At 45.8% G+C, this 26651-nt stretch overlaps 1 protein-coding gene across 1 annotated transcript; it reads left to right on the forward strand.

Annotated features, from left to right (window-relative positions):
- The first annotated feature begins 402 nt into the window (after positions 1-402).
- On the forward strand, positions 403-23742 carry WEE2 (WEE2 oocyte meiosis inhibiting kinase). The gene is made up of 11 exons (XM_056847252.1): positions 403-768; positions 6569-6768; positions 8118-8169; positions 13109-13281; positions 15210-15331; positions 16826-16972; positions 18221-18322; positions 20292-20377; positions 21995-22165; positions 22280-22422; positions 23577-23742. Exons 1-11 carry the CDS (start codon positions 412-414, stop codon positions 23740-23742), a joined length of 1719 nt encoding a protein of 572 aa, XP_056703230.1. The 5' UTR covers positions 403-411.
- Positions 23743-26651: the final 2909 nt, after the last annotated feature.

Below are 26651 nucleotides of genomic sequence, written 5' to 3' on the forward strand. Positions count from 1 at the left end.
TCAAAGTAATTGGAACCCACACCACCAGTAAACCAGAAGGTGTGGGGAGACAGAGGGAAGTAGGGAGGTCAGCACTGATGACATTGATTTCAGGTGAACTCCAGGTTTTAGCTGGAGGTTGGCAGTCCTAGCACAGCATGGCACTTACAAGGGGTAAGGTGTCATTTCAGGTAGGGATGGCCTGCTTCTTCGGTCTGGGTCAGATCCTGTTTAGCCTTGACCTCATCACTTTACATGCAGATTGGTGAGGGGGGGTCTACTCCACCTGACTGTGCTGCACACATGCACCCCGCCCCTTGCATATGGCTGGCTAGGTACCCTGATAATGCCCGAGGTCATAATGATGACTGATGGGTTTGTTGCAAAAGGTGGTTTCTCAGATGTGCATCTTTTTCTCTCTTTTCCGCAGCAATGGATGATTGGGACAGCAGCAATATGTTTGTTCAGAGGCTGGATTTTTCCAGCTGCGGAGAAGACAATGAGTTGGAAGAAGACAACAGCATGAGAGAGGAAGAGCTGGGAATTGTGACCCCTCAGAAGAACTGGGATTCTCAGAGCTGGAGAATTAACTGTCCTGTCCCGGTTACCCCACAGAGACCGCAAAATGGTTTCTCTCCAAGTCACCCAAAGTCATGGGTGAGTCCTGCAAGGAAATGCAAGGGGTCTCTGAGAAAGAATGCTGTCCTTTCTGAAGACTATCCTGGAACTCCATTGCATTATGTCACTTGGCAAAAGCTGCAGCTCTGTGATACACCACATACCCCAAAGGTAGGGTAATAACCCTTATATGTATGCAAAATTAGGTATTACATGTTGCTTTTGGTTGTTTATGCATGGGTACTTTAACTCACGTTTGCCCCCGGTCTGTCTTGGTTGTTCCTTGGAGTTATGCATGCGTTTTCTGTCCATTAGAGATTACCTTGCTGCCAGCCCTCACAAATCCTGGGACTTCCTGTTCCTCTATTAACCCGATTATTCCATCTCCCCTTAGCTCAGCCCAGGTGAAATCCCCATGCATAATGCAAAGCATGGGATACAGAAGCTTGGGGGAGTGACGTTTCTCTCACAGAAAGCACTACAGCCAATTACAAAGCAGCGTGTCAAGGGGCAAGAATTCAAATGTTTCCTGCTTCCTGGGAGTTCTTTCTAAGCAGAAGAAGGGATTTTAGAAATGAGGCTTGGGTTCACCCGGCCACTCCTGTTCCTTTTAGAGAGCTCCATTTTTAAAAATGCTTTTTTGTGCAGCAATTGGGTTTTAGGGGGGGACTTTTCTCTCACAGTAAGCACTCGAGCCAATTACAGAGCAGCATTTCAAGGGGCAAGGACTCAAATGCTTCTTGATTTGAGCTTGGGGGCTGCTGGTGGATAGATTCCCAACAGGAAAGTGTGGGTCCAGCGAGCAACGAACCTCAGGTAAAACTCCCATGCATAAACGACCTTTAAGTAATACTCCACAAACATTAGTGGCAACTTTTAATGCACAACTTATTTGTGGTTGCTCTTCGTTGCTGCATCTTACTTGATCTGTGGTCCTTGTATCTGTGAGACCTCTATGGTAGACACACAGATTGTTGGTTGCTCAGGATAGCTTCTGACTCTGCTGCATTAATGCAGTGGTTTTGTACAATGTGCAAATGGATACTGCAGCAGGCTGCAAGAGAGACTGAGATGTGTCTTGAAAGATCTGACCCTTAATTTTGGATATATCCACCACTCTGAGCTTGTTGGAGAAGGGAAAGATGATCCTTATGTTCCTAATACAGATATGTCCATGTATCAAAAGGGGAAGGGAGCACTGAACATAGCACCCACGATCCTCATGCTAGAGCATCCTGAGCTCCTGAAGTTGGTGGAACACTTCTCAGAAGGGACTGGCTTGTAAACAGTGTTGTATAGGTAAAGGTAAAGGTCCCCTGTGCAAGCACCGGGTCATTCCTGACCCATGGGGTGACATCACATCCCGACGTTTCCAAGGCAGACTTTGTTTGCGGGGTGGTTTGCCAGTGCCTTCCCCAGTCATCTTCCCTTTACCCCCAGCAAGCTGGGTACTCATTTCACCGACCTCGGAAGGATGGAAGGCTGAGTCAACCTCGAGCCGGCAGTGTTGTACCTATGATGTTATATCCCTGCTCAAGGGATGATCCTCAGCTAGGTACCAGCCGGCTTCAGTGATGACTTTACTAGCATTGCTGAACAGACTTCCATTTGACATGGATGGAGCAAGAGAATATGCTTAACTTTACAGAGCATTTTTTTAAAAAAGTAAAGGTAGGTATTTTATGCATGGTTGTTTCACTCGTTGTCACCCCTTCGACGACTTCGTTTGGATTATGCATGCTGTTTCTGACCGTCAGTTCGCCTCACTCCCACCTGCATTTCCCCACGTTTTACCCACGTTTTGCGGGACTTGTTTTATCTCGTATTTGAAAATATGGGCAAAACGTTCGGAAACTCAGGGGGAGAGCGAGGCGACCTCTGATGGTCGGAAACGGCATGCATAATCCATTCAAAGACCCGAAGTTGTCAGAGGGGTGACGGCGCGTGAAACAGCCATGCATAGAAAACTGTGGTCCCCTGTGCAAGCACTGGGTCATTACTGACCCATGGGGTGAGGTCATATCCCAATGTTTACTAGGAAGAATGTTTATGGGGTGGTTTGCCAGTGCCTTCCACAGTCATCTGCACTTTACTCCCCCGCAAGCTAGGCGCTTGATTTTACCGACCTCGGAAGTATGGAAGGCTGAGTCAACCCTGAGCCGGCTAGTTGAAACCGACTTCCGTGAGGATCGAACCCAGGTTGTGAGCAGAGCTTGGACTGCAGTACTGCAGCTTACCACTCTGTGCCTTTACTGAGCATACAGGCTGATATATTTTTATCCTCAAAAAGGAGTCGGTATTGTAGGAACATCTTTACTTCAAAGAAACCTCTGTCACTTCCTAGTCCTGTGTTTGGATGTGGAGTCTCTGCAGGCTATAAAGACACAGTCTTGAGTGATTCTCTAATAGTGGTTTGTTCTCTTAAAATTTGCAATAGAGCAATTTAGAAATCCCCTTCATCTTTCTGCTTGTGAAGATGTGTGTCTGAGGATTCTGTTAGCATGTTTCACTTTGTGTTTTGCTCTGCTGCCAAAAATATCCTACTGGGATGGCATCATTATTAAAAAGAGAGTTTTTAAGATTTAAATTAAAAGCACAAAAGCACCTGGATTGGACCAGTGCATCTTCTCGTCTAGCACAGTCTTTTCCACAGTGGCCAGCCTCGGCAAGATTGAGGGCACAGAGACCAACGGTCTCCCCCAGTTGCTGCTCCTCAGCACTGATATTCAGAAGCTTGCTGCTTCTGGATGTGGAAGCTCCACTTAATCATCAAGACCAATAGCCATTGAGGGTGCTGTTTCCAGGTGCATATTAATGGCGGGCAATTGCCTGCCAATTAACAGGGCTGCCCACTGCAGCTCAGCTGGCCAGCAGGCGGAAAGCGGGCCAGCGAAAGGGGGGTAATCTGCCCATGCGCATGGCGACATGTGGCAAAATAATGTCCTGTCTAGGTTTTCCCTGGAAGTGATGGGGATGATCTAACACATCCCTCAAAAAAATCTCTATGGAAACCATAGAGATTTTGGAGGAATATGCTAGAGCGCCCCCATCACCTCCAGGGTAAACCTGGAAGGAATGTTTGTGTGCATGCGTATTCCCCCATACACACACCAAAGCTCCTGCTGGTGGCAAATGGGGACCTGGCAACCCTAACTGAGGGGTCTATGCAATGCCCTTTTAACAGTGGTACTTAGGGTTGCCAACCTCTAGGTACCAGCTGGAGATCTCCTGTTATTACAACTGATCTCCAGCCAATAGAGATCAGTTCACCTAGAGAAAATGGCTGCTTTGGCAATTGGACTCTATGGCACTGAAGTCCCTCCCCTCTCCAAACTTCACCCTCCTCAGGGTCCGCCTTAGAAACCTCCCGCCTGTGGCGAAGAGAGGCCAGGCAGCCCTAGTGGTACTGAATTCCCCAGGTTAATTACTCATTGAGGGAAGCAGTTCTTCCTCCTGTCTGACCAGAATCTCTACCGTGTGAAGATCAACAGACCGAGGGCTGAGTATTTATCTGGTGCGATTCATTCATGGCATTTCAAATGCCTGGATGTCTTGAATTTCTGCTGGCCCTTCCCTTGTTCAGACATTGAGGGGAGGGAGATCAGTAGTGTTTCTACGGCAGGCTGCCTTATCCACGCTACCCAGAATGCAAGGTTGTTGCAGGATTTTCCATACAGCATTGCAAGGCAGTAGTAGCCCTGTTACTGTCCCCATGCTTGACGTGCCTTAGATAGCAGAGGAGAAAGGAAGAAATGGGATGTTAACCACTGTATTTACTCAAATGCAAGCTTAAGCTTTTTTTCCAGTTATGCCATAAAAAGGGGGGTTATCTTAAACTGAAGGTAGTCTTCCTTTCAAATAAATACAGTATCCCAGCTATTGAATTTGAAAGATGTACCCATGGAGCCAGCGTGCTGTAGTGGTTAAGAGAGGCGGTTAGGAGTGGCGGAGTATAATCTGGTGAACCGGGTTGGTTTCCCCACTCCTGCACATGAAGCTAGCTGGGTGACCTTGGGCTAGTCACGGCTCTCTTAGAGCTCTCTCAGTCCCACCTACCTCACAGGGTGTCTGTTGTGGGGAGGGGAAGGGAAGGTGATTGTTAGCTGGTTTGATTTTTCCTTAAGTGGTAGAGAAAGTCAGCATTTAAAAACCAACTTTTCTTTTTCTTCTACATCTTGGAGTAAAGGTGGTTTGAATGCACGGGGTATCAAGGAGCTCTGAATGCAGGTTAGGTTTATCTGCCAGGGTTACTGAGAGGTTGGCTAGAAAGTAGTTAGATTTCTGGAGGTACTGAACACATGTTGCCTTGAGACTAATAGCGCCTACCTGTATGCTTCCTTCTGCAACATGTCAATGCCTGTTCAACCAGCGTGCCAGTAATGTTGAAGAGCCCGTAAATATTAATGCTTGTTGTGACTCTTCAAAACAAAGTTGCTCCTGATAAGTGCCAGATCTCAGTTCTCACCAAACTAGGACTCACAGTAGCGTTTTGTCTAAGGGAAAATAGGAACTTCTCTTGAATTTGTGGCTTTGCAGTAACATTGTTATGGGTGCTGATAGAACACCCATTGTTAAGCAGGTGCCTGGCCATAGCCCAGGATAATTGATTGATCTTTCATCAAGAGGTCATTAGCCATTTTTATCTGCTTAAAACCAAAAGTAAGATTGCATTTCAACAATGGGAATTTTTTTTGCTGACAGACAGAAATTTATATCCTGCATTGGAATGAAATAGCCATCCAGTTTTAGGAATATGATGCCTTCCAGTTTGGAGGGGGGATGGGTAGAGAAATGTTCTGGGGTAAGTGACATTTCAGTTTTCAGACTGAATTACAAGTTTTGGAGGTATGAATTAGCTCAGGGCGTGGGAGCTTTCCCTGGGAATCTAATGCAGTATTAACAGATTTGCTGCCTGATGGGAGTGTTGGCTAGTTTCTGCTAGGCTCTGCCTGCATACTTGTTTTAAAAGAAAGCAAAATTACAGAGGCACTGTAAGCCATTCGCACTGTATCCCGAAAGAAACTAACCCTGTAGTGTTTCCTCTTGAAATTCTCACTGATTGGAGAATTCAGGCACACACAACCACGTTGAACAAAGTGGTCAGCCGTTCGATCGTGAAGAGCATACCATCAGGTACTACTATCTTGTAAGGGATCCTAAAGCTACATTGTCAGTGCCAAGATATATTTCAGTCCTTATATCCCTCAAACATTAGATTTATGCTGCTCAAGATCAATGGATCAAGGAGCTTCTAAGGATAAAGGAAAGGTTAACTATCTTGTAAGGATGTTCAGGGTTCCTTGTGTTACAACAATTCCAAAGACTCTGCTAATCCACATGGAATTTACTGAAAATAGCAGGTTGAGGATAGGCAAGATTAATCTAGGTATCATTAATGTATGGTGTTTGTTACCATGGTGTTTGTTACCATGCTATAGTGATGACAGCTCTCAGAAAGGATTAGAGAAACACCTGTAAGATAATTCTTACCAATGGTTGTTTGGCTGTAATAGAAGAAGAGTTGGTTTTTATATGCCGACTTTCTCTACCACTTAAGGGAGAATCAAACCGGCTTACAATCATCTTCCCCTCCCCGCAACAGACGCCCTTAAATAAGACCATCCTATTAAAAAAAACACGGGATTGTCCTCTGGGATAGTCCAGGGTTGATTGCAAACATTCCTTGGGCATTGGTAGAAGTCTCAAACTGTTGGGAACGTGATAATGGGTTGCATGGGGCCTTGGCCTGATCCAGCAAAACAGGGTCTTTATCCTCACAATGTATTATGCATTTGGAGTGTTGCTAAAAGTGTGCTTAATGTGGGCTATAAAGTGTTCCCACAGTAAGCTTGGCAATGATAAACATTACTAGTCTCATTAAGGTCTTTGAAAGTTGAGCACTTGTGTAAGCCAAGGGGGTCTACGATCTTCTCCCATGACTTTCTGGTTTTGTTTTGTTTTTTAAATCTAGAGCCTCCTATCCAAGACGGCTTTCCCTTCACCAGTGGGGAAGTTCCCCTCCAAAGGGATGAGAAACTTGCGGTTCACTTGTTGCGCTGAGCCGGAGGAGCCTGCCCCAGCCTCACTGGTTAACATTAACCCGTTTACACCAGAATCGTATCGGCAAATGGTTTTCCATCCCAACGGCAAGAGGAAAGCGAGAGGGGAGCTGTGAGTGTTTGTTAAAGTAGCTTTTAAAACATTGTTCCTGCTGCAGTATGCTGTTAAGACTATAGGCTTGCTGTTTCATAATCCAGTGGCTTTTGAATACTTGTATTCTGGCAAATCCTGGATCTTCTCGCCAACTGTTTAATTTATTTATTTTTGCTGTCTAGTCACAGCCAACTTCCTGTATGGTTTTCAAGGTAAGAGATGAACAGAGCCATTACCTTCCTTTGTGTAGCAACCCTTGCTCACATGTTTGCTTACTTTTTTATTTATATCCTGCTTTTCTCCCTCATCAGCGACTCAAAGCGGCCTTTCACATCATTTCCCCCTCCTCCACTTAATCCTCACAACAACAACCCTGTGAGGATAGGTTAGGCTGAGAGATTATGACGGGCCCGAGATCACCTGGCAGGCTTCTATGGTTGAGTGATGGATTTGAACCCGGCCATCCTTGGTCCTAGTCTGATGCTGTAACCACTACACTACACCAGCCCCAGTAGTCTCCCATTCAAGCACTAACTAGGGCCAACCCTGCTTAGCTTCCGAGATCTGACAAGATCGGACTAGTTTGGCCTATCCAGGCCAGGGCACTTGTTTAATAGTTCTCTTAAAAACAAACAAAAAAACTAGTGAAGAGCAACTGAGAAGCTATTTTTTCCCAGTGGCTGGACCTATTGTTCTCTTTCTATATGCACAGGAGAAAACAGAAGTGTTGTACTCATTAGTCATTTAGGTCTGTTTGAGGCAGTGAAAGCCCTGTTCCAAGCCAATTTAGGAGTCTTTTGTCTTTTATGCATGGCTGTTTCACTGTTTCAAATGATTATGCATGCCGTTGCCGACTGTCAAGGGTCACCTCGCTCTCCCCCTGCGTTCCCCGTGTCTTGCCCACGTTTTCAAATTTAAGATAAAACAGGTCCCTCAAAACACGGGGAAAGACAGGGGGAGAGCGAGGCGACCTCTGATGGTTGGAAACGGCATGCATAATCAAAGCAAAGACCCGAAGTTGTCAGAGGGGTGACGGCAAGGGGAACAGCCATGCTTGAATGACCTCTGATTTCATGTGTTACAATGCTGCATTACTGCTTTCCTACTTGAAGGAATTGTGGGTTAATTTAGGGGGGGAATGGCTCTAAACTAGAATATGGCTTTCTAAACTCAGGGTGGCAGTCTCTGTGGCCTTGGAATGAATTTTCTTGTGTTCTACATTCTCTTGGATGTACAAGCATCTACATAAATACTGCATTAGGCTTGAGCGCTTCCTGAAGTTGGTGTTTAAAAATTTAAATGGTGAAACTCAAGTCCGGGGACTGTGCTAAGATGTGATTTTTGGTGATTAAATGTATTGCTTTTAGGGAGGATCCCAACCAAAGAGAAAGCCAAGTGGAACAGGGAGTTCCGGCCAAGGTAAGAGCACTGAAGGAAGGGGGAAATGTCCAAAAACGTAATGCGGTGCCAAGTGAGGCCTCTAACTTTACCAGTGGTTTCCTAGTAATATGTAATCCTTTCAGTTTAGGGGTGCTATCAAGTTAGTATGCATACTATCGCTTTTGGTCCACCACTGGGAAGAAAGGCAAGGTATAAATGGCCAGTATGGTTTATTTAACATATTTATGTCCTACCTTAGAATCATAGAGTTGGAAGGGACCACCAGGGTCATCTAGTCCAACCACCTGCACAATGCAGGAAATTCTCAACTACTTCCCCCACACCCCCAGTGACCCCTACTCCATGCCCAGAAGATGGCCAAGGTGCCCTCCCTCTCATGATCTGCCTAAGGTCATAGAATCAGCATTGCTGACAGATGGCTATCCAGCCTCTGCTTAAAAACCTCCAGGGAAGGAGCGCTTACCACCTCCTGAGGAAGCCTGTTCCACTGAGGAACCGCTCTGTTAGAAAATTCTTCATAATGTCTAGACAGAAACTCTTTTGATTTAATTTCAAGCCGTTGGTTCTGGTCCGACCTTCTGAGGCAACCAAAAACAACTCGGAACCATCCTTGTCTCTTCAGACTCAAGGCAGGCAGAGAAACAGCAAAAACTACAAGGACACAAAAAGCCTCAGTATCCACCAACAAGTTAAAACCAATTAAAACAGTTTAAAAAAAAAAAAAACCAATACCCACAGTTTACTTTTCACCAAGTGCCCTCTGGAACAAAACACTTTCCTGAATGTGGCAAGTGAAGGTGTGCCCCCATGCCCACTTGGTAGGGTTGCCACCCTCCAGGTAGTAGGTATTGCAGAAAAACGGCACTTATGGCAAAAAAGCATAGAACTACTAAAGGCTTAACCATGAAATTCAGTATAATGTAAACACATACATGCAAGCACAAAAATTGACAACAGTGTCCATTGAAGACATAAAGAAATAAGGTAAAGTCCAAGAATGCCAAGAATAAGATAGGTTTCCGGTATTGAGCCCTATTTCGCGTTAGCTTTTTCAACTCTGGCAATCCAGCGACGATCAATCATAATTCCACAGAACATATGATCCTGAACCAAGGCATGTAGCCACCTAATACAAGCGGATGGCGAGTCTACGTTATATAAATGCATGTATGTGTTTACATTATATTGAATTTCATGGTTAAGCCTTTAGTCGTTCTATGCTTTTTTGCCATAAGTGCCATTTTTCTGCAATACCTCCTGTCTTGGGCACTAGTTTTTTGTAGTTTGATTTCCAAACCTCCAGGTAGTGGCTGGAGATCTCCTGATTACAACTGATGTTCAGGTGACCAAGGTCCCTTCACCTGGAGAAAATGGCTGCTTTGGAAGGTGGAATCTTTGGCATTATACCCCACTGAAGTCCCTCCCTTCTGACGCTACCCTCCTCAGGCTCCACTCCCAAAATCTCCAGGTATTTTCCAGCCAGGAGCTGGCAACCCTAACACTTGGGTAGGCCATTCCCAAGGAATGGACCTATCATTGATCATAAAGCCTATGACCTAACTGCTGCTAAGCTGACAATCCTAAGTGACCGCCTGGAGGAGGCTATCTGATGAGCATAACTTGCTCAGGAGCGTATGGCAGGAAGAGATGGTTCGAGAGGTATGAAGGGCTTTAAAAGTGCCCCTATAACAGGTAGGACCCATTAAAATAGGGTGGCCAGCTGCAAGTTGGGAAATACCTGGAGATTTTGGGGGCGGAGCCTGAGGAGGATGGGGTTTAGAGAGGGGAGGGACTTCAATGCCATAGAGTCCAATTGTCAAAGCGGCCATGTTCTCCAGGTGAACTGAACTCTTTCACCTGGCAATCAGTTGTAATAGCAGGAGATCTCCAGCCACCACCTGGAGGTTGGCAACCCTACGTTAAGGGCTCACCCCCAGTCAGGCCATTGGCCTCTCGAGGTCAATATTGTCTACCCTCACTGGCAGCAGCTTTCCAGGATCTCGCGTGGAAGTTTTTAACACAGAGCCATAACTAGCTAATTTTAAACCTGAGGTAAGGATATAAAATTTACCCCCCCCTTTACTTTCACGGTAAGTATTTTGGTAAAAAGGTAAATAAATCAATAACAAGAATAATAACAACACAACACTTATTGTAGTCATGATGTACTTTTTCTGCACTCCTCAGCATTGTGCGGCTGAGGCACGTGACTTGCCTCGCCGGTGTTACGGCTCTGCTTTCACATCGCCTACTGCCTGGGCTTTTTAATTGAAGATGCCGGGGACTGAACTTGAAACCTTCTGCATACAAAGCAGGCAGTCTGCGGCTGAACTTGTCCCCTTGGGGGTGGAATGGGGGGGAAGACTGAGACTTGAAAGGGAACAGCTTGTTTATGCCACGGGAAGAAGCAAGAACAGGGGAAGAGGTTTCTGGTTCAAAGCTCTTATGCACACTTTGATCACGTTGTAAGGAGCCCCAAAGCAGGAAAAATAGTATATTTTCCAAGACAAGATTTATAGCCTGGCTGGAAACAAGGTGTAGTTGAGGAATGCTTAGTGGAAAGAGAAGGGTTAGGGTTGCCCCTAACCGAGCGCTAAGGTTGCTAGTCTCCTGGTTGGGGCCTGGAGATCTCCCACAATTTCAGCTCATTTCCAGATGACAGAGCTCAGGCCCTCGGGAGAAAATGGCAGCTTGGAGGGTGGATTCTGTGGCATTATACCCCCCTGAAATCCCTCCCCTCCTCAAACCCTGCCCTTCCTAGGCTCCACCCTCAAATCTCCAGGAATTTCCCAACTTGCAGGTGGCAACCTTAGGGAGAAGCATGGCAAGAAAATTCAGAGGTGTTGCCCCCCGCCTCCACCCTATGCAGCTGCTTTAAGTAAAAAAATAACAATGTTGAACTATTCAATCCAATTTCTTGTATTGGTCAGCCCTAAACTGGAATGAGCAGGGTGAATTCTACCCAGAATGCTAGGGCAATAAGCAGACCCATTTTTTTAATATGGCTGTTCAAGCTCATGGTGAGAGCTGGTTGGCCTGCTCTGGAGAAGCATGCACTAAGTCCCTTGACTTTACCACTTCAGAGCGCCAGTTGAAGACCACAGGTTCCAATGTTTCCGGCCATTTATAAAATTTGTGGTATTTTAAGGGAAAGAGTTTGAGCAAGATACGAATGAATCTGGGGCAGAATACTCTTCCTGAACTTGCTGTGCTTTCCGATGTAGGGGTATTTTTTTGTGGAAGGGGGAGAATTCAGATTGACAACTCCCGTCCATTATTTTGCTGTGGTACAGTCCTTGGTGAGGCTATACAAAAATGTTTTTGCCGTACTAGATTATATTGTCTTGTTCTTTGCTGTGGTTGACCGTACTTTAGTTACCTAAGGTTCAAATGAGGAAAAAGCCTCTAACTAAATATCTACTAAAGACAAAGCTCTCTTTAATGATTTTTGTGGGGGAGAAAGCTAAGGACTTTGCTGAGCATTAGGCATATATCCCCTGCTGTCTGTCTGTGTGTTCTCATAGACGAATCTGCCTCCATCTCCATGAATATCAGCACGACTCACTAGTGCTTATGAAGTCAGTTTTTGTTCTTCATTAGTAACTTTTAAGGAAATGAAACGGCATCTCCCTCTTCTGGTAGGAAACAAAATAATACTGAGATGTGACTTGTCTTGGGTACTACTACCTAGTAGCTGCAGGAAAGTTAATATGGGTAAAGGGGCGGAGGAGCAATAGGACACGAGAGAGGCCACGGTGGAGGTACAAGCATCAATGTAGGTAGTATACAACTACATGTTTAGGGTTGCCAGGTCCCTCTTTGCAACCAGTGGGAGGTTTTGGGGGTGGAGCCTGAGGAGGGTGGGGTTTGGGGAGGGGAGGGACTTCAAGGCCATAGAGTCCAGTTGCCAAAGCGGCCATTTTCTCCAGGTGAACTGACCTCTATCGGCTGGAGATCGGCTGGAGATCTCCAGCCACCACCTGGAGGTTGGCAACCCTAAATATGTTCCCAAACCAACCTTCTATCCCTCATGGAAATGAATATAACCTTGAGTTGGGTTGGGTGCCTGTGGATCGTCACCTATATGGCGTTAAGAGTTTGGATTGTGCTGTGAGTGTCCGAAACTGGACGTCAAACCAGACGAGATTTGGGATCATATCTCCAGAGCATTTTGCTGTTTTTGAGGATCACTTCCTCCCCCATTCAGATCATGCCATTTTCTAGATGTCAGATCTCCCCCTCCCCCTGTTGCTATTGACTATTTTGGGGGGAACCATACGACTGCCTGTATGTTTATCCCCATGTAGCCATGCTTGGGGCCTGTTTTGAAGACTAGAAAATGGTGCAGAGGGGTAAGGGTTAAGCCCCATTTCCCCTTACACTGTGGCCCTGATCTGAATGGGGTGGAGAAGCAAGGGGGGGGAAATGTGCTGAAGAATGGATCACCCGTTTTTCATAACTTCATCTGACCGGACCCTGAAAATGCCTATGAGTACAACCGGCTGCAATCTGAGGCATGCAGCAGACCTTCCTCAATGGTGAGATACACACCGTGTTTGTGTATACAAAGAGGCATGCAGTGTCTCTGCTGCTCTGGTTTGTTACTAGCAGCATGTAGGGTTGCCAGCCTCCACATGGAGTCTGAAGATCTCCCGGAATTACAACTGATCTCCAGGTGACAGAGAGCAGTTCCCCTGGAGGAAAAGGCTGCTTCCGAGAGTGGACTCCGTGGCATTATATCCCACTGAGGTCCGCGTGCCGAGCAGATGCTCTACCACTGAACCACAGCCCCTCCCCTAAAAGCAAAGCTGATGCGAGCTTAGTTTGTGTCTGTTAGAATCTCATTACAGAGGACCTTGTGCTCAGGATTTGCCATACGAAGCATACTCAGGTCCTCAGCTCTTGGTCCACGCTCTGCTCTCCAACTTGTGTGGGTTTTTACTCATCTGTTCTCCAGAGGTTTCTCTTACGTGACAACAACATGGTTTCCCGCTACAAGAAGGAATTCCTGGAGCTGGAGAAAATCGGCGTGGGGGAGTTTGGCTCGGTGTACAAGTGCATCAAGAGGTTGGATGGATGCGTCTACGCCATAAAGCGCTCAAAGAAACCTCTTGCTGGATCCTCAGATGAGTACGTGTACGGATGAGAAAGAAATTGCACCTTTATATGACAAAAACAAAACAAAACATACTGTGTTGGTGGAAGTGATAGCTATTTGGAATCTGTTCTAGTGACCAGGAATACACATGAGGCTTTTCCAGACCCATGCAGAACTTCAGATATGTAATTAAGATGCAGGAGAGTGGGTTAAATCTTCTAATTCCTACTGCTCCTCATTGCTTATGTGTGTGTGTGTGTTACGTGTGTGTGTTACGTGTGTTAAGTGCCGTCAAGTCGCTTCCGACTTATGGCAACCCTATAAATCACTGTCCTCCAAAACGTCCTATCCTTAACAGCCTTGCTCAGGTCTTGCAAATTGAGGGCTGTGGCTTCCTTTGTAGAGTCAATCCATCTCTCTAATATACCATCTAGCTAGTAATCTATCAGCCTGGCATATTTTTATCCCACCTTTCTTCTAAGGAGCTCAGAGCACTGTGTAAATGGTTCTCTGGTGTCACCCAGCAAGAGAGCCAGTGTGGTGTAGTGGTTAAGAGCGGTGGTTTGGAGAGGTGGAGTCTGATCTGGAGAACCGGGTTTGATTCCCCACTCCTCCACATGAGCGGCGGAGGCTAATCTGGTGAACTGGGTTGGTTTCCCCACTTGACACATGAAGCCAGCTGAGTGCTCTTGGGCCAGTCACACTCTCTCAGCCCCACCTGCCTCACATGGTGTCTGTTGTGGGGAGGGGAAGTGAAGGGGATTGTAAGCCGGTTTGAGTCTCCCTTAAGTGGTAGAGAAAGTTGGCATATTAAGACCAACTCTTCTTTATGCCAGAGTGCCATTTTGAACTTGGGTCTCTCATCACCTAGTCCAGCACTCAAACCACTACCCCAACTATATGTAGATGAGGGATATGTTGAGGATGGTGCTGGGAAACATAATGTGAAAAGAAAACAAGGGAGTATGGTGTATGCATAAGTCATCATTGCCATGCAGTATCGTTGCATCATCTTTTCCCTATATTCCTGCCCAGGAATTAAGATCACAGGGAGAGGCCCTCCAGTCCATTCCATCTATTATAAATGCTCTTTTGGTGGGTAGATCAGAAAGGGCCTTTTCAGCGGCAGCCCTGCAATTATGGAACAACCTGCCCAAGGAGGTGCACCTGGCCCCCTCACTTTCAATCTTTAGGAGGCAGTTGAAAATTGTTTTATTTATGGCTGCATTTGGTTCAGTTTATTAGCAGTTGTGAGTTGTACTCTTAAGTTTTGTATTTTATGGTTTTAATGTGTTATTACATGTGTTTTATCTTTGCTGTAAGCAGCCTTGAGCTCTGTCAGGAAGAAAGGTGGCTAATAAATGGTTTAAATAAAATAGTGAAATTGGATTTGGGTTGTAGAACATATCAGAAATCTAAAAACAAAACAAAAAACTCAGAACTGAAGCTGGAGGGTGAGAGTTTCAAAACAGATAAAAGGATGTATTTCTTCACACAACTCATAGTTACTTTGTGGAATTCCCTGCCCCAGGATGTGGTGATGGCTGCCAACTTGGAAGGCTTTAAGAAGGGGAGTGGACATGTTCATGGAGGAGAGGGATATCCATGGCTACTAGTCAAAATGGATACTAGTCATGATGCATACCCGTTCTCTTCAGGATCTCAGGAGCACGCCTATTAGGTGTTCAGAACACAGGCAGGGTGGTGCTGCTGCAGTCATCTTGTTTGTGGGCTTCCTAGAGGCACCTGGTTGGCCACTGTTTGAACAGACTGCTGGACTTGATTGACTTTGGTCTGATCCAGCTTGGCCTTTCTTATGTTCTTAAATGAATTGCCCCTTTCCCCTTGGGTCTTGAAGCTGGCGTTTCAGTATCTCCTGCTCAGGGATGTAGAACCAAAATGGCACGTTCCATAATCTCATAATTATAACAATGGGCTTCTTCTTTCTGTCACTCTCCAGGCAAATGGCTTTGCGGGAAGTCTATGCCCATGCGGTGCTTGGTCATCACCCCCACGTGGTGCGCTACTATTCTGCTTGGGCAGAAGATGACCACATGATCATTCAGAATGAACACTGCAATGGTGAGAAGCTGGTCCCAAAGAGCTTCACTGGCCTAGGAGCTGAAGCCTAAATCTATGTGACGTTTTTGATTCCCTCGTGTTTGTTGCCTACAAGGAGCGTGAGATTCCTCAAGATGAGGTTTACTCTCCATTCGGTTGCTTTACCACCCTCTTAAATCTCTGAACTGCCATCATTAGTGGGAACAAAAAACAGACCTGCGGTCCTGACCATATCTTAGCGGCCACATTTCAGGCCAGTTCCTCAGGCTCTCACAGGATACTTGGATTCTGCACCGTATCTATGGCCACTCATTATACATGGGCAGGGGTTATTCATGTCTTCCCAATGGTTTTAGGGAGCCTCAAAGGCTGAGCTGGAAAAACTTAAAACTATAACAAAATAATGATAAAAAACACATTCCCTGTGTTTTTAAACAAAATTATAGTGTACACCATGTAATAAATTATTTTGTTATTGTTTAAAGTTTCCAGCTCCACCTTTGAGGCTCTCTGTACTTTCATGGCAGACTTCCCCTCTTTTTGTTGTTGTTGTTGTAGTATTCCTAGTGGTTTTACGCATTAGTCTGCTTACCATTGGAGGTTCCTTTTTAGCTCCCCTGAACTTTCAAGGTGATGTGGGCGTTGATCAGAAATGGAGCCACCCTGCGGTGGTGCCGCATCTCTGGAACATCTTCCACAGAGATGTTTGCCTAGCCACCTACACTGTTATCATATAGGGAACAGGGCACAACTATATCTTCTCTTGCCCTTGGTTTGAATTCTGTCCAGAAGCCTGATTTTGCTCTACCTCGCTGACCCCGAGACTGTTTCGGTGTGCTGTTCCTGGCTGCTGTTGGATCGTTTTGATGGTTAGCTGATTTAGAACGCAAATAATTATGGAAAAGCAGAGTGTTGGCATTTCAAATAAAATGACTTGCACCACATGTGGCCACTCACACTTCCCCACACAAAAGACTTCCACATGGGAAACGTTAACTGAAAGTTCCTGAGTCCATAATGTAAATGGACTTTGAGTAGCCAGCACTCTGGACCGCTTTAGGGCTTCTTCCTTCCAGTACGTACCCCAGGCTTTTTCTTAGCAGACTTACTATGTAATCCTATGTAGAGTTACTCCAGTCTAAGCCCATTGAAGTGAATGGGCTTAGACTGGAGTAACTCCCCTTAGGATTGCTCTGTGAGTGCAGACTTCAGCATTTTATGTTGGGGGGGTGGGAAATAACCCAGGGAAAAGCTTAACCTTGACACCTGATTTAAATGGGGGCTTGCTTCAGAGGGCTTCCAGCATTGTGTATAGTGGCTAATAAGGAGGACCATCTAGTGAGGGAGGCAGAAAGGAAAGGGCTGAACAAGTGTGCAAGGAACACTCTTTCCTGTGCGCTCTAGTCTTTTTCTTTTTCCTGTGCGCTCTAGTATTTTTCATACTTTTTCCTGTGCGCTCCGGTCTTTTTCTTACTCTTTCCTGTGTGCTCTGGTCTTTTTCTTTTCTTTTTTCAGGTGGGAGTCTTCAGGACGTGCTTTTGGAAAAGGCAAAGACTGCAGATTACCTCAAAGAACCAGAGCTGAAGGAGATCCTGCTGCAGGTTTCCACAGGGCTGAAATATATTCATGCTTCAGGCCTGGTTCACTTGGATATCAAACCCAGTAAGCGTCCTTGATAGTGCCCCCACTCTGCTATTCAGTAGTACTCCGTGCATGCACTGGATACTTGAACACACGCACACACACACACGCACACACACACACACACACACACACACACACACACACACACTGGGTTGCTGTACTGGTGTGAGAAAGGCAAGTTGTACACACTTAAGTTGTGGAGTTTTTCCCAGGAGTTTTTCCACTCCTCCTGGTATAGAGCTTTGAAAAACTCCCAATGACTATGCATGAAAGCTATATAACTAAGTACTGAACGGAACGATATTGTTGGCCTTTAATGTGCTACAGGAACTTGAATCTTGCTCTTCTACTACAAACCAACACAGCAACCCACCTGAAACGATCTCATATATGCATGATTGATAATATCTCAAATTTAAACTGAGACATTTATATTCAAGATTTATGCGCAATGTCGCATGCAAACATCAAGGTGGAGCTTGATCAAATCAGCAGGTTGGACCAGAAATTAAATCAAAAGTTTTTGACTAAACATTAGGAAGAACTTCCTGACAGTTAGAGCAGTTCCTCAGTGGAACAGGCTTCCTCTGGAGGTGGTGGGCTCTCCTTCTTCGGAGATTTTTAAGCAGAGGCTAGATGGCCATCTGACAGCAAGGCTGATTCTGTAAACTTAGGCAGATCGTGAGAGGGAGGGCAGCAAGGGTTGTGTCAGTGCTTGGCTCTTATGGCCCTTACTTACATGCCCAGGGTAATGCCAATCACAACTTTGGGGTCAGGAAGCAATTTTCCTCTAGGCCAGATTAATCAGAGATCCTGAAGGGTGGTTTTGTTTGTTTGTTTGGTTTTTGCCATCTTCTGGGCATGGAGCTGGGGTCACTGGAGTGTATGTGTGTGTGGAGGGGGGAGGTAGTTCTGAATGTCCTGCATTGTGCAGGGGGTTGGACTAGATGACTCTGGCAGTCCCAACTCTATGATTCTGAGTCAAGTTCTGCATGTGGAGAGGGGAGCATGCAAATTTGGTCACAAGACTTTGTCTGTTGTGACGTTTGCATACAGCCTGAGTTTTCTGCCCTAAAATAATCTTGTGCTCCAGTTGGAAGTCAATTTCAGAAGCACATGGACCTGTGCAGGAATTCTCCTGCACGGGATAGTGTTCCCAATGTCAGTAAAGAACATATTTATGCAAGTAGTGTGCAAACTGCATTATTGGTGTGAGCTATAATGTGCCAGCACAGATACTGCAAAATTATTTCTCATTCATTACAGGCAACATTTTTATTTGTCACAAGCTGGTTGGACCTGCTGGTGAGGAAGAGAGTGACAGTGAAGATGATGGATTTGCCTCTTCTAACGTGATGTATAAAATTGGTGTGTATACTCGGGTGTTTCCTATGCCCCTGGGTAGCTTAGTGTAAAATTCTCAAGAGCTCGTTCTCTCAAAATGGCCCTTGAAGCACATATCAGGAACCCTTCTCCCTCTACCCCACCCCGAAAAATCTGCACACACAGGACTGGGATGCTCCAAGGAAGCATCTCTACGCATGGCATTCACTAAACAGATGGTCATAAGCTTTGAGGGAAAGCTCAGCGTGCCGTTCCTGTAGTCAGCTGAAGAAGCTGACGGGTGGCCCTGTCAAGAATGAATACACAAGCATCTGTTGAGGGGAGCGGTTCTAGAACTCGGTTCAGCACGAATTGCTGCGTGCAAAATCCCTAGGGTGCCGGGACTCTTTAACCCCATGCAGTTCTTCTGCGTGTACAGAACGCATTTGTGCAGTGTGCAGAATCTTGCTCCTGTGCGTGGCTGTAGACTTGGGCCTGGTCTCCTAGGAAGCCAGGACAGCATTTAATGCAATGTGGCCGAAGGGTCCATTGCAGCCTCCAACCTGTAGAGGCACAAGTGACCCATGTGATCTGAACAGAATGAGTCAGTGCTGATGTGAATATTCTCTCTGGTCCTCGTGTCAGGCTTAGAGCAGTTGTGGGGCACTGGAGCATCTTGTTCGACCCCATTCTTGTTTTGACACACGGAAAAGATCATTCATCTGCTTTTCTTGCTGTGCCGATAGTGGGCGTTAAGTAGTCATGTCCTTGAGTAACTCATGATGAGCAGACTGTGGTTACATGACTTTTTGAAACTCTGAATGTTATGGTTTTGCAGCGGGAGGCCTCTTTAAATAATAACTCATACTCCAAATGTGAAGCTTCAGCCTGCTGTTGGGTCAATGGCGGGCGGGGAGGGGGGGCTCCTGCATTGGTGAAATTTAACCTTGGAAGCGCCACTGTGAATTGGGACCTATAAATATTTATTTATTTACTCCAGCATGGTGAAGTGGTTAAGAGGTGTGGACTCTGATCTAGACAACTGGGTTTGATACCCCACTCTTCCACATGAGCGGTGGACTCTGATTTGGCAAACAGAGTTGGTTTTCCCCAGTCCTACACATGAAGCCTGCTGGGTGACCTTGGGCTAGTCACAGTTCTGAGCGCTCTCTCAGCTTCACCTACCTCACAAGGTGTCTGTTGTGGGGAGATAATTCACAGTGAGTAGCCGTGTTAGTCTGTCTGCAGTAGTAGAAAAGGGCAAGAGTCCAGTAGCACCTTAAAGACTAACAAAAATATTTTCTGGTACGGTATGAGCTTTCGTGAGCCACAGCTCACTTCTTCAGATACAGCTAGAATGTGAATCCATATGTCTTTAAGTAGAGGAGAATGAATTCAGACAAGCATTAGTATGTAAATGTTAACGGTATGTAAATATGAATAGCAGGCGTGATGGGATTAGGTGTGGTATGCAGAAGATGTCCAGGGGAGAGATGGGTGTGGAGAAATCAGCATTGGTAATGAGCCATGAATGCAAGGTCTTTAATCAGCCCAGGTAAATGCACTGACTTCAGTTTGAATATCAGCTGTAATTCAGCAGTTTCTCTTTCCAATCTCCCTTTGAAATTCCTTTGTAAGAGAAGTTCCTTTGTAAGAGAAGTTCTCTTACAAAATTCCTTTGTAAGGATTGAACCTGGGACCTTCTGCATACTAAGCAGATGCTCTACCACTGAGCCACAACCCCTCCCCAAAGTTGCAGGAGAGCATTACATGTCCTTGGAATGGGTTCTCAGTTCATGCGGGACAATGTGGATGCCCAAAAGGCAGGTCTAGGCCTGCATGTGAACGGCCATCTCTGCCTAGAATGTGCCCTCAGAATCTTCAATACAGAACGCTTCCACAGCTGAGGTACAGGGCTTTTCCGAGTGGGGCTTCTTGAAGGTATGAAGCTTTTTAGAAACTTCCCACTGGCTCATTTGATATATTCCATGGCTCACAATTTTCTTGTTCTTAGGGGACCTAGGACATGTGACATCAGTGACCAGCCCTCAGGTGGAAGAGGGGGATAGCCGCTTCTTGGCCAACGAAGTCTTACAAGAGGTATAACTGCATACTTAGCTAGGCATGTATGTGAGGGGACGTCAGTAGATCCTGTATCAATGCTGCTTCCCGGTATAATTTATTTTGTATGTTCATAGTCAGTTGGGTTCTGTCGTCATCCTGAGCTAGGATTGCGAGCTCCAGGTTGGGAAATACCTGGAGATTTTGGGGGTAGAGCCTGAGGAGGGTGGAATTTGGGGAAGGGAGGGGCTTCAATGGGGCATAATACCATAGAGTCCACCTTTTTCTTCAGAGTAACTGATCTCTATCTCCTGGAGATCAGTTGTAATTCCAGGAGATCACCAGCCACCACCTGGAGGTTGGCAACCCTAACCTGAGTCCATGATTTACTGGTGCCAATGGGTGCTTGCTTTGGCAGCAGATACATTAAATCAGAACAACTTACTGATGTCGATGGGAATTCCTCATAAATGTGCTTAGAGTCACAGTCTTGAGAACGTATGATAGGTTGAGGTACATATTGGAATTTATGAGGTCATAGAAATACTGAAGGTTCAGTAATCACATTAGTTTCTAGTGAGAATGTGTTAGAAATAAAGCAAAAAAATTTTTTTATTGGGCCTGGGTGGATTTTCAGGTTTACAGGTGGAAAATAAAGCCTTGACTTTGTACCAGGTTGAGGTGAATCTCTTGGTTCTTGTGTGACTGAGATGCAGATAACGCCAGCAGAAATCAAGAGTTCCATGCTAATAACCTTACTTGAACCTCAAGCAAAAGTTTAATTTTAAACTTGAGCATTTCCACAGCTAGCTGCAAACCTTAATGGAGTACTTGTACAAAACTGTGTGTGTGTGTGGGGTGGGGGTTTGTTCTGATGAGGCTAGTGATTCCTTTTACTCGATTCTGATTCAATTATTGTTAACTGGAACCAACTTTAGAAGACGTAAGTGGGACATTTGAGATTTTAGGAAGCCCTCTTTCCCCACTTGGGATTGCTTCTGACATAGGTTTGCCAGCTCCGGGTTGGAGATTGGGGGGGGGGGAGCCTGAGGAGGAGAGGGGAGGGACTTCAATGCCGTAGAGTCCAATTGCCAAAGCAGCCAGTTTCTCCAGGGGAACTTATGTCTGTCACCTGGAGATCAGTTGTAATAGCAGGAGATTTCCAGCCACCACCTGGAGGTTGGCAACCCTATTCTGACAACTGATGAGCGGTAGCTGTCTTATACTGTTCACTCTGGCCTGAAGAAAAAATTCCAGGTGCTCACTTCTCACTCAGGCCCTTAAAATGGCACACAACAAATGGGAATCAAACAAGAATGCTCCCTTCCTGCTTGCAGCAAAAACCCAACAACAAAAATCCTTTCCTCTATGCATGAGGTTTTCATTTGTAGCTTGCGGGGATGGGGGGGGGGTGTCATCTCATGTCATGCTCTCGGTGGGGAGTAATGGATTAAAGGTTAAAGATCGCCGTATCAAAATCTGGCTTTTTAAAAATGTGTTAACGGTGATTAAGCACATTCAAGACGTGCTTGCAGCTCTAAAATAAGCCCCTGTTGCAGGAGGAGGATTTCCGAATCAAGTGTAACCCAGTTTGGTGCATGACCGCTCTGATTATATCGTAAAACGATCTGGTTTTCCTTTCTGCTCTCGCTGTAGCAATACTGCCATCTTCCTAAGGCAGATATATTTGCCCTGGCGTTGACAATTGCACAGGCAGCGGGCTGTGGTCCCCTGCCCCGCAACGATACCATGTGGCACCACATCCGGAAAGGCAACCTGCCGCTTCTCCCACAACAGCTTTCCCGTGGCTTTACTGAGCTGCTCAAGGTGAGTGCTTTTGGTCACCTTTGGGGGGGGGGGGTAAGTGGGGCAAAGGCATCTCAACGCTTCATTCACTGGGAATCTACCCTCTGTTTTGTCACCCCCCCCTCCCTGTTTTAGCTTATGATCCATCCCGATCCAGTTACCAGGCCCTCAGCTACTGCATTAACCAAACACCCAGTCCTACGGCCTTCTCTTGGCAAAGCTGCCCAACTTCAGAAGCAGCTGAATGTGGAGAAGTCCAAAACAGCCATGCTAGAAAGGTAAGGTCTATCTTCTAGTAGCAGTGGAGACTGAGGAAGGAGTTAGCTCCCCTGGAAACGGTTGTTGACTAGGCCAGGGCACAGAAGGGGGAAGCCTGAAATCTCCTTTGTAGGAGAGGTAGGGTTGCCAGATTTTGGGGGGTGGAGCCTGAGGAGGGCGCGGTTTGGGGAGGGGAGGGACTTCAGTAGGGTAGGCTACAGAGTCCATCTTCCAAAGCGTCCATTTTCTCCAGGTGAACTGATCTCTGTCGCCTGGAGATCAGTTGTAATAGTGGGAGATCTCCAGCCACCACCTGGAAGTTGGCAACCCTAGTCGGAGGCCAGTTGTAGAAGGTGTAGTTGTTCGGCTTATGACTGGACCGTCAGACCTTGTCCTTTCCCCATCCTAGAATCCTTATCTTCACAGCCATCTGATAACAATTCAACAAATGGAGGAGCCACTGAGGTCTCCGAGGGCTCTTGCATGCTATGGTCTCTACCTTAGCAGACTAAGCTGAATTTACTCAGTGAATTTGAGGAGTGGGCAGATTTAAAGTGAGGGGTCTGAACTCACTTTAATCTTGCTGAAGGAGTCAGTTAGCTTTCTGGACCCAGCGGCTGTTGTTGCCCTGAGGCCAAAGAAGTCCGGGGATCAAAGGCAAGTCCGGAGAGCAAAGTCCCTTCTCTTGAAAATGCACAGAAGATTGTGGGCTGGCAACGGATACAATCATACAGTTGGAAGGGACCACCAGGGTCATCTAATCCAACCCCCTGCACAATGCAGGAAATTCACAACTACCTCCCCCCCACACCCCCAGTGACCCCTACTCCATGCCCAGAAGATGGCCAAGATGATCTGCTTGCTTGCTTCCACATGTGAAGCGGGTACCACTTACCACCTTCCTGAGGCAGGTCTGTAGCTACTACACGCATAGTTGAGTTTGGAAGCCTGAGACTTCATGTGCATTCTCTAGCAAAGGAACTGTTCTGGAAAAAAAGGAGGCATGCTGATGCCTTGATCTCTCTGGCACATAGAGCAACCCTCCCTGCTGACCTGAATACGCCTCCTTTTGTCAGTTTGCACTTTCAGCAGCATCCTTAAAGAGACCTTGCCGCCTTGTGAAGTTCAAGCGGGGACTGTGTGTTCTGTACACTCCTGACTTCTCTTTTCTCAGGGAGCTGAGAGCCATCCGCCTGGCTCAAACCTTCAGGAAGGATCCGTCTTTGGAGCGTGACAAGGCTGGGACTTCTGGAGCCAATTCAAAGCCCCAGAGCGGCAAGAAACGACTGGTGGGAGGGAAAAATGCCCGGTCATTCAGCTATACTTGCAGTGGCTACTGAGGAACGAGCTGTTCAGGGTGGTGGTGGTGGTTTTTTCTAGCTGCTGAAGCGTGTTCCTTAAAGCGCAGAATCTCTCCTGATGAAAAGATCATCTCAAACAGCGTGTTTTGTCACTATGGCCGTGATAGGCAAGCTTCTTACCGATCTGTCTGATTAACTAGTAAGGAACCATCAACTGTCCGTTCTTCTTCATCAGCCTGGTCTCCTGGAACTGTCTCCTAGGAAGCCAGAAGGAATACTCTTCCCTGGTTTCCGAAAAAGAGCTTATTTTCTTTCTCTAGCTTTCGGTGTGACCTGTTTCGAGGACCTGTGTGTTTAAATACTTCACATTAGGAATGATCAATGATGGATTAAGGGAATGTGTGTCTGCCTGTGGGTGGCTTCATCTTCTTGCAGTTCAGAAAGAGAAGGGAAGAGACAAGGTTAGGCTACTGAACTAGTCTTTAAGATGTGCCCAAGGAGCCAAAGAAAATAAGCTAGACCACAATGTACTTAATGTGGAAGTTCTAACGAACAAGGTCCCACCTGAAACAAGTGAAACAGCTTGATGCCAGCAGCCTGATTTGGAAAACGTTGTTTCCGTTTGTACTTTTTCTTCCTTTTTCATATTAATTCTAATATTGGAGAAAATAGCAGGCAACCTTGGCCGTGGACATCAGTTTTATTCCATGACAGACGTACTAATAGGTGTAGGCCCTGTCTACTTGCCTGGGTCTTGGGATCTGTGAATGCATATGTATTTGTGTGTGAGCACCGTGAAGGGAGACAAATTCTTTTAGAACTTCTCAATTTCCTGGGGATTGCATTATGTAACTGTTCGTAATAAAATAAACATGATGCCCCCTGGGCAGTGTAACTTCTCGTATTGTCTCATCAACACCTCTTACTGCTCCATGAACTAGCCTAGTCTTAAAGATTTTATTTTCTGAGTAGTGTCTTCAGAATATTTTAAGCCTCCTGAAATATGTAAGCTCCCTTTAAACATTCTTGATCATGGTTTTATTTCCAGCTGCTGGACAGCACAAGGTTTTTTTTTAATCACTGAGGCTATTTTCTCTTTTTTAAAAAGGAAGTTACACCTGTGCAAATAAAGTATTTTACGATCTCGTTTATCCAAAAGTGTGTATGTGTATGGGGAATTTTTTGAGAAGCCCATAGCAGGGGAGGGTTTGACTGCAGTTAGGTTGGTGCTGCTGATTAATAGAATTACAGAGTTGGAAGGGGGCCATACAGGCCATCTAGTCCAACCCCCTGCTCAATGCAGGATCAGCCTAGACCATCCCTGACAAGTGTTTGTCCAGCTGCTGCTTGAAGACTGCCAGAGAGCGGGAGCTCACCACCTCCCTAGGCACGTGTCTTAGTTAATACTGTTTCTTGCCACATTGAGAAAATAGCTGACTGCCTCCCCTGTCTCATCCACACCTAGGGTTGCCATGTCCCCCCACACCACTGGAGGGAGCTTCCTGGGGGGAGGCATCTGCGCATGTGCTGGGGTTATGTCATTCTCAGGTTTACCCCGGAAGTGTCGGCATCAAACGGGACGCTCTAACACATTCCTCCAAAAACTATGAGGGGGGAGAGTGCTAGATCATCCCTGTTGAGGATCGCAGCACCCCCCCCCCTCCTCAGCTGGCCTGCTTCTGCCCCCTGGCCAGCCAATACCACGTGGTGCACTTTTGGATCTTAATGCAAGTGTATTAAATTGTGAACTGAGTTTCTTTAACTGAAATTCAAACTTAGAAAATAAGTACTTGGTTACGTGATCATGTGTGCACATTTTACTCATAAGTGAATTTTTTTTTATTAATTATTTTTTAGAAAGTGCAAGTAGTGGAATACACTTTCTAAACAGTGTTACCACTCCCCCAAAAGGCTTCTGCTGTGTAAAAAAAAAAAGTTACAACCCATACCCCTCATGCTGAAAAATCTGCCCACTGAGGCAAAAGGTATTTGGTGTATTTGGTGTACATCTGTTTCTAATTTATTTAGGAGCTTAATGGACCACTAGCTTCAAACCCCTGCATTTTATGATGTACGTGACAAAAATGTTAGATACAAACTTAATGCTTGCACAATTGTATTTTTTCTGCTGTTATGTTAAACTCACTTTGCAAGACCGGAGCAAGGCTGTTAATGACAGGACGTTTTGGAGGTAGTTAATTCATAGGGTCACCATAAATCAGAAGTGACTTGATGGCACTTAACACACACACATGTTAAACTGTGATCCATGGTGAGGGACTATGTACCTATGGAAACAATCTGGGTTGTCTGGTAGCTCGAAAGGGTGTTTTCAAGAGGCATGGTTTGCTTTACAGTACATCATTTAGACAGTGTGACATTTTCAGCTTTTTTCAGCATATGAATAGCATTGAGTATCAAAGGTGGTAAAATGAATTTAAAATGAATTTAAAACCCAGTAGATGTTATTGGGGGCTAGTAAGGGTGTCGTTAGAAGAGACTGTTTAGGCTGTCATCTTGTGGTTGGGAAGGACTTCTGGATGTTTTGATTGGAGGCTATTTGGGAAGTATATCTTCCACCTATTTCCATTTATTACCCCGCTTGCCCTGGCCAAAACTGGGCTCAGAGTGGCTTTACAAAATATAAAAGTCCTATTAAATCAATAAAAGCATTAAAACATTTTTTAAAATAGCCCTATAAAATCATATAAACATTATCCGAAATTACCTAGGCGCCTCTAAAGCATGAATCGCAAACACTGACACACTTTAGCTAGGCGAGCAGGTAGAATAATACCAGATTGAACAGAAAAGGTATTACCGCATTGGGGAGGTTAGGGAGGCCAGCATTTATATATAGGAACCATAGCTGGCCTCAACCATAAGCCTGGTGGAATAGCTGTTAGTGGCTAAAGGGAACCTCCATATCCAGAGATGGCACTCCTCTG

The sequence above is a fragment of the Euleptes europaea genome, chromosome 3 (genome assembly GCF_029931775.1).
Source record: "Euleptes europaea isolate rEulEur1 chromosome 3, rEulEur1.hap1, whole genome shotgun sequence".
NCBI lineage: Eukaryota > Metazoa > Chordata > Lepidosauria > Squamata > Sphaerodactylidae > Euleptes > Euleptes europaea.

Bases quoted from the DNA above. Each gene is read 5' to 3' on its own strand.
- WEE2 (XM_056847252.1), top strand. From the start codon at position 412: ATGGATGATTGGGACAGCAGCAATATGTTTGTTCAGAGGCTGGATTTT. The intron at 16,973-18,220 runs GTAAGCGTCCTT...CATTCATTACAG, and splicing joins TCACTTGGATATCAAACCCA to GCAACATTTTTATTTGTCAC. The intron at 18,323-20,291 runs GTGTGTATACTC...TCTTGTTCTTAG, and splicing joins TAACGTGATGTATAAAATTG to GGGACCTAGGACATGTGACA.